The sequence below is a fragment of the Tiliqua scincoides genome, chromosome 5 (genome assembly GCF_035046505.1).
Source record: "Tiliqua scincoides isolate rTilSci1 chromosome 5, rTilSci1.hap2, whole genome shotgun sequence".
Taxonomy (NCBI): Eukaryota; Metazoa; Chordata; class Lepidosauria; order Squamata; family Scincidae; genus Tiliqua; species Tiliqua scincoides.
Window position 1 is genome coordinate 32,627,212 of NC_089825.1, and position 12,417 is coordinate 32,639,628.

General features: G+C 43.9%; 1 protein-coding gene across 1 annotated transcript in view; it reads right to left on the reverse strand.

Moving 5' to 3' along the window:
- Window positions 1-12,417, reverse strand: part of MEOX2 (mesenchyme homeobox 2) — a 93,314-nt gene that overhangs the window by 15,470 nt on the left and 65,427 nt on the right. Inside the window, exon 2 of the mRNA XM_066628998.1 lies at window positions 9,918-10,090. Within this exon, the coding sequence (XP_066485095.1) occupies window positions 9,918-10,090 (173 nt within the window). The remainder of the gene's footprint in view (window positions 1-9,917; window positions 10,091-12,417) is intronic.

Sequence of the window (12,417 nt, forward strand, 5' to 3'; positions counted from 1 at the left end):
TAGCCAGCTGTCATGCAGGTAAGCTCCAGCAGACATTTCCACTGGGGCCTGATCTCACATTCCAAGGCCAGAAAGGCAGGAAATGGACACCATTTCAAAACCTAAATAAAACATAAAAACCACACCCCATAATTTTTTGTGATCACTCCTTCAAATATGGTGGTTTCCTGACCCTCCTAGCAACACATTATACAAGCCTCCTGTCTGTTTTGCTCCCCCTGCCAGGAATGGCTCCAAAGGAAGGGGCAGCTTGCCCCCCGCCAGACTGGGTGCTCCGTCCCCCTCCAGCTACACCACCGGTGGAGGATCCAGTTGTTTTAAAGTCACTCAAAAGTATCAATGCAGTATAAACATGTACCACTATAAACATGTTTGCTTCGTGTTTCAAACTGTACAGAACGCCCTCCTGACTGAGAAACAGCTCTACGACTCATGAAAACTGGTACATCTATCCATGGCTTTGCCTTCTTTTCTAAGCACTCATTTCCTGTTACACTTCTTCGGTTCCACCACATAAATGTCTCCTGCTACCTCAGATAACTATCCCTTGCTGTCCCATAGGCTTGTAACTGCCTTCTGGAACACATGTGTGATGTCTGTTAACCTTGCCTCCTTTAAATTCAGTTTTGAAACCCACTTGTTGTGAAGAGATTGGAAGAATGCTTTACACCCCATTCCTTACTGTATCTAAGCCTAAATGCATGCAATGGAAACTGTTTCACAAAGTGATAAGGGAAATAAGAAGTGGGGTCTCCCAAGGATCTGTTATGGTACCCATGCTTTTTTAAAAGGTTCATAAATGATCTGGAGTTAAGGATTCAGGGGATGGATAGACTACAGCAGGGGTGCCCAAACCCAGGCCCTGGGGCCACATGCGGCCCTCAGGGAGCCCCCAGTCTCCAATGAGTCTCTGGCCCTCTGGAGATTTGTTGGAGCCTGCAGTGGCCCGATGCAACCGCTCTCAGTTTGAGGGCGACTGTTCGACCTCTCACGTGAGCTGTGGGATGAGGGCTTTCTCCACTGCTTGCTGTTTCACATCTGTGATGCAGTAGCGGCAGCAAAGGAAAGGTCAGCCTTGTTTTGTGCAAGGTCTTTTATAGGCTTTGAGCTATTGTAAGACCATCATTCATTCATATGAGTTCATCTTTAATATATTCATTTATGTATACTGATGTAAATGTATTCAAACTTTAAATGTAAATTAATTCTTTTTTCCCCCCCCCCGGACCCCAACACAGTGTCAGAGAGATGATGTGGCCCTCTTGCCAAAAACTTTGGACACCCCTGGACTAGAGAAATGTTCTTTTCCATCTCATACAACACCAGAACCAGGGGACATCCACTAAAATCCACTCCCGATACTATCAGGAGAGTTAAGTCAGACAAAAGGAAATATTACAATTAGTCTGTGGAACTCCTTGCCACAGGATGTAGTGATGGCATCTGGCCTAGGTACTTTTAAAAGGGGATTGGACAGATTTCTGGAAGAAAACTCCATCACAGGTTACAAGCCATGATGGATATGTACAGCCTCCTGGTTTTAGAAATAGGCTACCTCAGAAGGCCAGGTGCAGGGGAGTGGCCACAGGGTGCAGGTATCTTGTTGTCTTGTGTGTTCCTGGAGGCATCTGGTGGTCCAGTGTGAGATACAGGAAGCTGGACTAGATGGGTTTTTGATCTGATCCAGCAGGGCTCTTCTTATGTAAGGATCAACACCAAAGTGGCCAAGCTTGCAGGTGAAACAAAACTATTCAGAGTGGTAAAAACCAAAGCAGATTGTGAAGTGGTTAACAAAATGGCAAATGTGATTCAATGTTAATAAAAATGTAAATTGATGTGTTGGGCAGGAAAATCCTAACTTCATACATAATTGATGAGGATTGAACTGTTAGGGATGAACCAGGGAAGACCTGGCCCAATGATCACATCACCTAGTGCACAGCAGGTATGAAGACTAATTCCACCCTTGGGTTCCTTCAGAAAGGAATTGTGAATAAGCCACTTTGGGTGCCCTTTGGAGAGAAAGGCAGATTACAAATCTAATAAATAAAATATTATAATGCCCCTATACAAATATATGTTGTAACCAAGCTAAAGAGTCTGAAAAGCTCTAGCCTTCCCTTGTAAGAAAGATGCTCCAGCCCTTTGATAATTTGGATAGCCCTTTCTTTCACCTTTTCCGGCTCCACAGTAGCCCCCTTGAGGCGTGGTGAACAGAGCTGCACACAGTATTTCATACCATGGTCCAGATACTTCCTCAGCAATCCCTCACAGTGTGATTCTGAAATGGAGTTTCTTCCTCATGTCTATATGGACAGACAAAATGTCAAGCCACTGCACATGAAACTCACAAATGCTCAGGGAGCTGCTGTTAGGTTATTGCTTTGTCACACAAGCCTACCAGGTGAAAATTTACCACTGCTGTTGGATTGCTGATGGAGCTGGAATACAAAGGACATGATCCAATGCCCCGTTGTGCACTTACACCCTTTGGTTTAGTGACTGAAGAGTGCTTAACCCTTCTTGGGTTTGGGCCATCATATAGCCCTCTACTCTCTGCAAACCTTTGCAAGCCACAATACCATAAGATATAATTAAAGTTTTGCCTCTGCTTCCTTTCTTATTCAATTTGAAATTTCTGGGGATTGTAAATAGTAAAATAGCTTTTTTATGCTCTTGTTCAGGGGTGCCCAAGCTCTGGCCCAGGGGCCACTTGGGAGCCCACTATCTCCAATGAGCCTCTGGCCCTCCGGAGACTTGCTGGAGCCCACACTGGCCTGACACAACTGCTCTCATACTGAGACCTCTCACATGAACTGTGGGACAAGAGCTCCCTTCACTGCTTGCTATTTCACATCTGTGATGCAGCAGTGGCAGTGAAGGAAAGACTGGCCTTGCTTTGTGCAAGGCGTTTTATAGGCCTTGAGCAATTGCAAGACCTTCATTCATTTATATAAGTTCCACCTCTAATATACTCATTTATGTAAATTTATTCAAATTTGAAATGTAAATTAATTGTTTTTCCTCAGCCTTTGACACAGTGTCAGAGAGATGATGTGGCCCTCCTGCCAAAAAGTTTGGACACCCCTGCTCTAGTTTCATAGCACTCAGTCACTTTTAATTATTGACTAGCAAAATTTATGTAAAAGTTGATAGGAAAAAGAAGGATGGAAAACTTCAGTTCCTTTCTCTCTATCTGTCACCATTCCACATTTTTTCATACCTCTCTCCAGCTCCTTTCTTCCTCCAACACTTCATGGAGGCAGCCCACACAGTATGCAGAAGAAAGGTATTATTTGCCAAGTTGCTGAAAGTCCAGTAGACCATGGCCTCACTGCCCCTGCTGTAGTTTGCTTGGTGTGCTCACTGGGCCAAGTGCAGTGAAGGAAGAGTATTAGATTTCAAGATTACTGTACAGTCTCCAGCCATGTTTGGCTTGGCCTGGCACTATGAGCTATGTGGGTGGGGAGGGAGACCAGGTCTTGCCAGGTGAGTGTGTCGCCCATCCCTGGAGCTGCTGTTGCTACTTAGCTAAAGTACTGGTGCCTGGAAGAATATCTCTCCCCTTTCCTTCCCCTCAATTACCTAAACAAGCAGTGATAACTTCAGAGACCGAGTATCCCAGGGAACTAGTATATTTTTCAAAATGTATCCTTGAATGTTGGATACATGTATACATGAAAGTTGAATGTATCCTTGTGCACGAACACCCTGTAATGGGTGAACACAGACTGAATCAGATGCTCAGCATAACCAAGACATGGAAGTGCACTGCACTTTTAAAATATGGTGGTATATATCTGAAGTGAGAGTATATTATAAAACAAATTGAATGAAATGTATTCTGTAATTAGATATTTTAGAGACCCCTTCATGAACTGCAGTATGTGTTGAAACTACCAAAAGGGCAAAGGACTGGGAAGCAGGATAATCCCTTGCTCCTCCTTTGTCTTCCAGACAAGGGTAAATAAGTAAATTAAGGAATGACTCCTGCTGCCTCAGGAGCAAACACAAACAGTGAGTAGACAATGGAAAATTTAGGGAAGAGCTTTGTGTTGCAAGAATATATGGGACTGCAAGAAGGAATAATAATAATAATAATAATAATAATAATAATAAACTTTATTTATACCCCACCCTTCTCCCCAAAGGGACCCAGGGCAGCTGTCCTGAGAAAAAGGCCATAGGAGAAAAAGATCTGAAGCAATTCACATTGCTATCCAGAACTGACTAGCTGCAGGTTTCTAGTTGGAGAGTATAGCCACTTCACTGGGATTTTTCAAGAGTGGTCACAGCAACCATGGCTAAGGAACATGCTAAGTCCATCAAACAGTTAAGTGAGGGGGGGGGTCATTGACTGATTTTAGGTATCATTCCTAGGAGACCTAAGAAGGACCCCAGGTAACAGAGATATGGAGATATTATAAGTCTACCAAGGACAAGACAAGAGATAACCTATAATCCCTCCTCCTGGAAGGAAGTAAAATAGTTAATGATATATGTACTAGTAAGAAGCAACTATGTACTAACAACACGTTAAGAATGTGCTGCATGGACCTTTTGAATGTATAAAAAGCTGTTGAAAGCAATGGTTGGTATGCAAGCTTTTTAGGTACCCACTGACGTGCATCCTTATATTGCAATATAAGATTTTTAAAACCCAGCGCTGGTATTTTTGTTTATTTCTTTCCGCACACCAGGTAGAATCCTCAACTTTCTAGGTCCCTACAGTTCCTCTCACAACATATCAAGTACCCAATGGTTCTAGGTTTGGAAACATAATGACACCTACTAAAGTGTCATCAAAAGTTTTTTAAAAAAGTTACTAGATACTTTTGTATGTGTATACTGATGTACCATTCTGAATGCTATCAACACTTGATGCCTGATCTTGTCTGATCTCGGAAGCTAAGCAGGGTCAGGTTTGGTTAGTATTTGGATGGGACACTGCTTGGGAATACCAGGTGCTGTAGGCTTATATCATAGTCTTTCAAAACTGAAGGTTGCCAACCAACCAACCAACCAACCAACCAACACTTGATTTACGCATGCAGAATTTTAAAACAAGGCCCATAATATCTTTGCATGCTATTGTTATAATTTGTTAAAAATTCATACAATTTACAGGGGGTTATGGTTTTGCACACTACGCGAAATCTTCAGAAAGCAAAGAAATCCATTTTTAATGAAGGTTATAAATTCTGCAGGCCATTATAATTGACTGCTCTCTTCAATAATACCCATAATGGAGGGGTCATGAGTGCCTGCAGGAAATGCTGTAAGCCTGATATCTCATTTAAAACTGGTCACCTTGTCTGTGAAAGCAGAATTATAGTATGCCAGGGATTTGTTTCATTTTATTTTAAGAATTGATATCCCACTGTTCTTTACAATGAAATCAAGGTGGGTAACAAAATATTAAACAGCAAACCACAATGGCCCGGGGTGGGGTGGGCGGGATTGGTGACAGCCGCGGACACAGTATCCTTATCCCTGTTCCTGGGCCAGGCAACCCTGCATGAGCTTCCTGGATTTGTGCTAGCTATATAGCTGGCACAGATCCAAGAAGCCCCATAGGGATAGCTGGAGCTTTATTTGGAGTAAGGGGAAATATATCCCCTTACCCAGGGTGACCAGATACAATGGAGGACAGAGTGTCTATCCCTTTAACCATTATATAGAAGAGGGAATTTGGGCAGGTGAAGCTTTTTAAACCCTTCCATGTTGAGCTGTACCTGGACAGGGATAGGCACTCTGTCCTCCATCTTGTCACCCTGCCCTTACCCCAAGATGACCTCCAGCTGCATCCTAACCTACATAGGATGCAGCGCAGACCATGCGGCCTAGCTGCGCCAGCGCAGGATTGGGCTGCCTGTTTTCCGAGGATGAATAGCTTCACCGAAATCAGTGTGACTGCTTCAAATAAGTAGCTTGAGGAGGGAAATCTGCATCATTGCATCAGAAAAAACAGTATAACTTCCAAGTTTATAAGAAGAATTAGGAAGACTAATGTATAAGAATTTAAATTAATTTTCTTCAACTGCTACCAAAGAAAGAAAGAAAAGAAGAAAGCCCTAGTTTTTGCATTCCAGGTTCCCCTGGAGATTTTTGAAACCTGTACAGCAAAGCAAATCTGAGAAATATCTTTGGCTCAGCAGTTTTGGAGGCTGCTTTTTCTCCTTGAGAGCTCCTAAGGTTCTGATATATCTCAAGTTATGCGGCAACAGCATGATCAATTACTCCTTTGCAGCATATTGAATCAAAACCTTTGAAGGGTTGCCTGTGGGACACAGAAATCATCTCATCATACCGTTGCCTCATTCTGCCCTTTTTAAAAACAGATCTGAAAACAATGCGCCGTATTCAGTCCCAAATCACTGTGGAATGTTCTTGCAATGAAATCAAGAGACAGCTTTGCTTTCTTATGCCAGCAGTCAACCAGCTAATTGCCAGGCAGCCGGGTTTAGCAATATTTCTTCTTTCATTAAAAGTGAATTCCAGGTCCACTACTTGGGATCTTTACTGCACCAAGAAAGTTAGAAATGTCCATCGATAAGCAGTAGATTTTGCACACCACAGTAAAGTGTAGCATGTCATGTGGTTCTTCTACCTGATGTGGAGAGTCTTCCACATGATGAAGAATTGCAAGATAATTGCAGGGCAAATTGCAGTGGCAGCACAGGAAAGCCATCACATGGGAAACCGTTTTAAGCATCGCTCAAATGATAAAAGTATACTAGTGACCCAATCCTATTGTAGCTTGCGCTGGTGCAGTGGCTGCTGCACCAGTACATTGTAAACATGCTAGCCATTGTAAACATGCCATAAAGTATATTTGCAATGACTTGTGAGTAGGCTGCACTGTCGGGAAGGCCTGGGCCATCCCACCAGTACTGAATCCAGACCTACAGCCACTGGAGCAAGAAAGGGCTGCTCTGTGTGGCACAGGGACAGGAGGGGGTGGGACAGAAGCAGGGAGGGAGCGTTTTGGGACAGGGAAGGGCAGGGAGGTGGTTATAGGTGGTTCAGGCCAGGAGAGGGGTGGGTCAGGAGAGGAGCCTCCATCATATCCTAATCCCTATACCAGGCCTAAAGGGCCTACATGGGGCTACTCGGACTTGTGCCAACGATTTAGCTGGCACAGATCTGAGTAGCCACACTGGGCAGGCTGGAGCTCAACACAGAGTAAGGGAACAAATGTTTCCTCACCCTGAGGCGACCTCCAGCCTGCTCAATGTCAGCATTTGATATGGTGTGGGCCATGCGGCCACGCCGTGCCAGTGCTAAACAGGATGGGGCTGTAGGTCTTTGAAATAATGTACTCAGACACTGCTCAGCAGGGCCAATGTAAAGAGCGACCGCATTGTAAAGAGTGACAGCAATTATACACAGCAATGTACAATCATCTGTCTCTGGACAATAAAGCTATACCACATAGTTATTAAGGCCACAATGCAGTGCAGAGTTAACTACACTTGACCTTTGATTTCAGTGGACTTGAGTGCACTTAAGTTTGTACTGGATTGTGGCCAAAGAGAGTTCTCTGTGATACATTTCTGTTTAATTTGGCATAAAGTATTACATCTTGTGTAGGGAATGGAATACTATGAATTTTTTTGTGAAAAAAAATCACAAAACTCCAATCTGATTGGCAGAATCAATGACCATTAATTCTTAAGCACTCTGCACATCAAAACTGAAGCAAATAAACCAGTGACCGAAGCTATTGCCAGTAAATATGATTGCATTTATTTTAATTGTAACAGAAATGTTGATCTCGGACTAGTTCAAGCGGTTTAAAATTAGACTGTGAAGACTCAGGCCTTGACACCAGGCTGAAGCCTGGGTTTCCCAGAGACTCTAGAGCTAAATGCCCCAGAACTGGTTACCAAGTTTCACTGTGCTTGTGAAATTTTGGATGCAGCCACTATTCAACTTCAGTATCAACTGAGTATCAACACAGAATAAAAATTAGACTACCATTACCTCTCCAAAAAAGTTATAATAATGTTGAATTGTGCTTTCTCTAGTGCTGGGTAGTTAAGATTTTCCATCAAAAGACTCACAGTACAATCCTAATGTGCTTGTGAGCCAGTGAGGCTGTTCCTGCATTGGCTCAGAGTGTCACAAATATGCCATAAAGCACATTTGCAACTACTAGTGAACCAGCAGCGCCAGCTCAAAGGCCTGCACTGGCCAACCAGCAGTGCTTACAAGTGCATATGTCAGAAGGCCAGATATGTCAGAAGGCCAGATGCAAGGGAGGGCACCAGGATGAGGTCTCTTGTTATCTGGTGTGCTCCCAGGGGCATTTGGTGGGCTGCTGTGAGATACAGGAAGCTGAACTAGATGGACCTATGGCCTGATCCAGTGGGGCTGTTCTTATGTTCTAAGCGCAACGCTGGCCAGAGCAGGTAGGGTCATACTGACTAGTGCAAGGGCATGGGGAGGGTGGCGGGGAGGCAGGGTGTGGTGTTTTGGGATGGGAGAGGGCAGAACAGGGGTGGATCAGGCCCGGGAGGGGGTGGGATTGGAAGAGGCCTGCTCTGTTGTATCCTAACCCCCTTCCCAGCCATCCTGGCATTACACTGGACTTCCAGGATTTGCACCAGCTAAATAACCCTATAGGGCAGGCTGGGGCTCAACACAGGGTAAGGGGAAAAATATCTCCTTACTCCAAGGAGACCTCCCACTGCCTCCTAACTTGCACTGGATACAGCCCAGACTATGCAATTTGGCATATATACATTTTATATATGAGTATCTTATATAGAAAAGTTTAACAGGTAAATTATCCTCGAGCTGTGAACCTTAAAAATAAAACTGCAGTAGGCAGTCAACCAAATACTTGTTCATCTTTAAATCTGAATTAAATCTGAAAGACCCAAGGACACAGTAATGATCCCTGGGGTATGGGGTTATCTGTATACCATACTCATATGAAGACTGCTGCTAGAGCACCTTGAACATACATTAAGAGTGCAATCCTGACCAACTTTCCAGCACTGACCTAGCAGCATGCAGCCCCAGGGTAAGGTAACAAACATGCCTTTACCTTGAGGAAGCCTTCTCCCGATGTACTGCACCTGTGTGCAAGAGCCAATGCAGCCTTCCGTAACTCAGATATCTGTAACTTGGGGAGACCCTGTAGTTACCTGGGCAACGGATTTAGTGATCTTCCAGCAAATCTTACGCATGTCTACTCAGAAGTAAGTTTCACTGTGTTCAATGGAGCTTACTCTCAGGAAACTGTGTATAGCCTTAGCCATAAATGAAAAAGTGACATGTACAGAGTGAAAATGTAGTAATCTGGGGGACATTTTTAGAGACAGTTAAGTACTAAAATTATGACAGATGAATCCAGGAGTAGTACTGATTGAATTTTGCTCTTTTCCCCCCAAAATATATATCTGGATAAGATTCCCCATGTAGTCTGCTTCCTAAACCTACATACCCTATGTTGTTGTTGGACATCCTTGTCACCAGTTGTGTCTGTATTTTGTTTTAATTTCTAGAATTAATAGAGTGGTGGAGTGGAGGAAAAAGGTTACAGTAAAAGGTACTGGAGAAGGAGAATAAAATGTATTACTATTGTAAATCCTTCTATTGAAAAAAAAAGATAAATTATAAGACAGGGTGAATGTTAAATGGGCAACTTGAAAATGCATTTATTCTATTCTGGCAGACAACAGCACTGAGCTCATTAATTTTCCATGGCTGTTACAATGTGCTAAATGACTTTATAAGTATCTGTTTCAAAGATAACATTGATGTTATCCCATAGGTATACAATATAAATGTCATGTTAGAATTTTATTTTATCCCACACATTATCAAGTCTACTTCTAAATGAGATAGATCTGGTCTGAAGCACCTTGCCTGCACTTAAAACTCCATTAATTTCCATACATACATACCTGTCTTTCAGTAAGATCCAAGTTTACTGCTATCTCGTATCTTCGCAGCCTGGTGAGGTAGTTGTGGTGGGCAAATTCTGCTTCCAGCTCTCTGATTTGCTCTTTGGTGAAAGCGGTTCTTTCCTTCCTTGGTTTACTGTTGACTTCTGATTTATAATTTCCCTCTTGAGAATCTGAAATGAACACAATATCAAATCAGAAATGATGACACATGAATGGCTGTTAGGGTACAAACATCACAAATTAAAATGTCCACCAAAAGGTCTACTTAAAACAACACTGAATTGACATAAGAAGTCTCATGCAAGAGATAGTCGGACAAAATCATGGGCACCAGCTGTAAACTACTGAGATCATTGATGAAACTTTCATTGATTGTAATGGAGCTGGATTAAAATATTAAGGATCTCATCTGGTGATATATATCCACAGTATAGGGATTTTCCGCCTCTTGCTGCATATCACTCTTCACTTAGCCACCAATACTTGGTACATGTTGGCAGCCATGGCAGAATTATCACTGGTTTTGGCAACCACCATTTTTTGGAGGAAGGGAGTTTGGATTCAACTCTACCCTACCAAAAAGTAATTAGTATTGTTAAAGTTGACACTAAGCTCCAGTGCTGCATGAGTAGTTCCCTACTTTGTTCTGGTAACCCCAAGCAGAGTCCTGACTTCTGAATGCAGAGACCCATACTTGGGAATAGGCAGCCCAATCCTAAGCTTCCTGTGCCCACTGGAGCAGTAGCACCAAAGCAGCTACCACTGTATCCAACAGGCACTGGGAAGCTGCTAGGAGTCTCCTTACATCCCCTTCCCTTGGGGAAAGCCCCATGTCCCACAACGGGGCTTCTCAAGTCTGCACTGGTTATTTGCCAGTGCAGGCTTGAGAGACTCTGTGTTGGGCTTTTTAGCCCAACATGGAGTTCAGAATATGGCACAGCCCCATCTTCTGCCCCATTTCCTGCCTGTTCCACCACCCCCTACTCCATTCCACCTACTCCCCACCCCCTTCCACATACTGTGCTGGCCTTATCTGATCCAGCAGACTTCCCAATGACCTCTGGTGTGTGCGAAATGCTCTGGCCTTCCTGCTGGCACAGCAGCTGCTTCTGCTGCCACGAAGTGCTTTATGGCACTTTGGGGCAGCCTGTGCTGGCGAGACATGTGTTCTACCGGTGCTTTCTTTAGTGAGGATTGGGCTGATAGTCTCCTTTTTGCATCACTGGGGCTGAGTTAAGCCTTTTCTGAAACAACTTACAGCCCAATCCTATTGGGCTTTAGCGCTGGCGGAACGAGCATGTTGCAAGTGCTAATTGCCTTACAGCAGCATGCTGTAGAAGGCTAGAGCCTTCTCCCACATCCTGGAGGATCAACAAAGACTTGCCAGCACAGGTAGGGCCCAAACCTATCCAACTTGATTCAGCGCTGATTCAACCGTGCCAAGGGGGGCATGTATTGCATTCTGAGATGGGGCAGCTGCAGAGGCCTTTCAAAATAAGGGAGTGTTTGTTCCCTTACCTCGGGATTGCACTGAGGATCACTGCTGGATCAGTGCTGGAAATTTGAATAAGATTGCGTCCATAAGGCAGCGGGGGAGGTTGGACGGGGGGGCGGAGGCGATGGGGCAAGTGTGAGCAGAATAGGTGGCAACAGGTTCAGGGGAGGGCAGATTGGGTCCAGGGTTCAGTGGCAACTGCAAAATCCTAGTGCCCTTCCCAATCCTGATTCCATGGCATGGGTCCATGCAACCCTTTACCCCTGTATCAGTGAATTTGCTAGCATAGGTCCAAGTAGATCCATCCACACTGCGGAGGCTTACCCTGGGTAAAGGAACAAATGTCTCCTTACCTGGAAAGACCACTGCAACTCCCCCCCCCCCCCACACACACACAAGATGCAGCAATAGCCATTTTGGCATCACTGCATCGGCAGGGAGGGAATAAGATAGGGTCATTGGCTAATGAGAATCTTCATCTATGAGTAGATGTAACAGCAGATCCCAAAAGCCATTTTCTACATTGGGAAATGAAAGCTGACTCACTGCTTTGCTATTTTTAGGTTAGTTCATGTTCACAAATGAACGTGTTCCTGCATGAAGGTTTTCCTACATGGACATCATTTCTATTTGGAAAAAGCTTGTACTCCATGACCTCTGACAAACTCATGCGCATCTATGTTTCTGTATTTGCGGAAGTTATGTCTTTGTAGGAAAATCTCCATGTGTGAAATGGCCCTAAATCAAGTTGTGACCCGTGTATCAGATTACTCTGGCTGCCCACATTTTACAGCCATTTGTTTCTAATCTTGGCATGCTGCATGTTGTAAATCCAAAATTAGCTAGCGTTCAGCATGAGAATCACTAGTCAACTTTTGGCTTCCTCAACCATCTTAAAAATGTCACAGATAAATTCACACTTCAGCTGCTGATTTAAATAGAAACCTGCATCAACTTCCAAGCAGACAAGCCCATAAGCAGTCCCTTTATGACTTTCGCTGA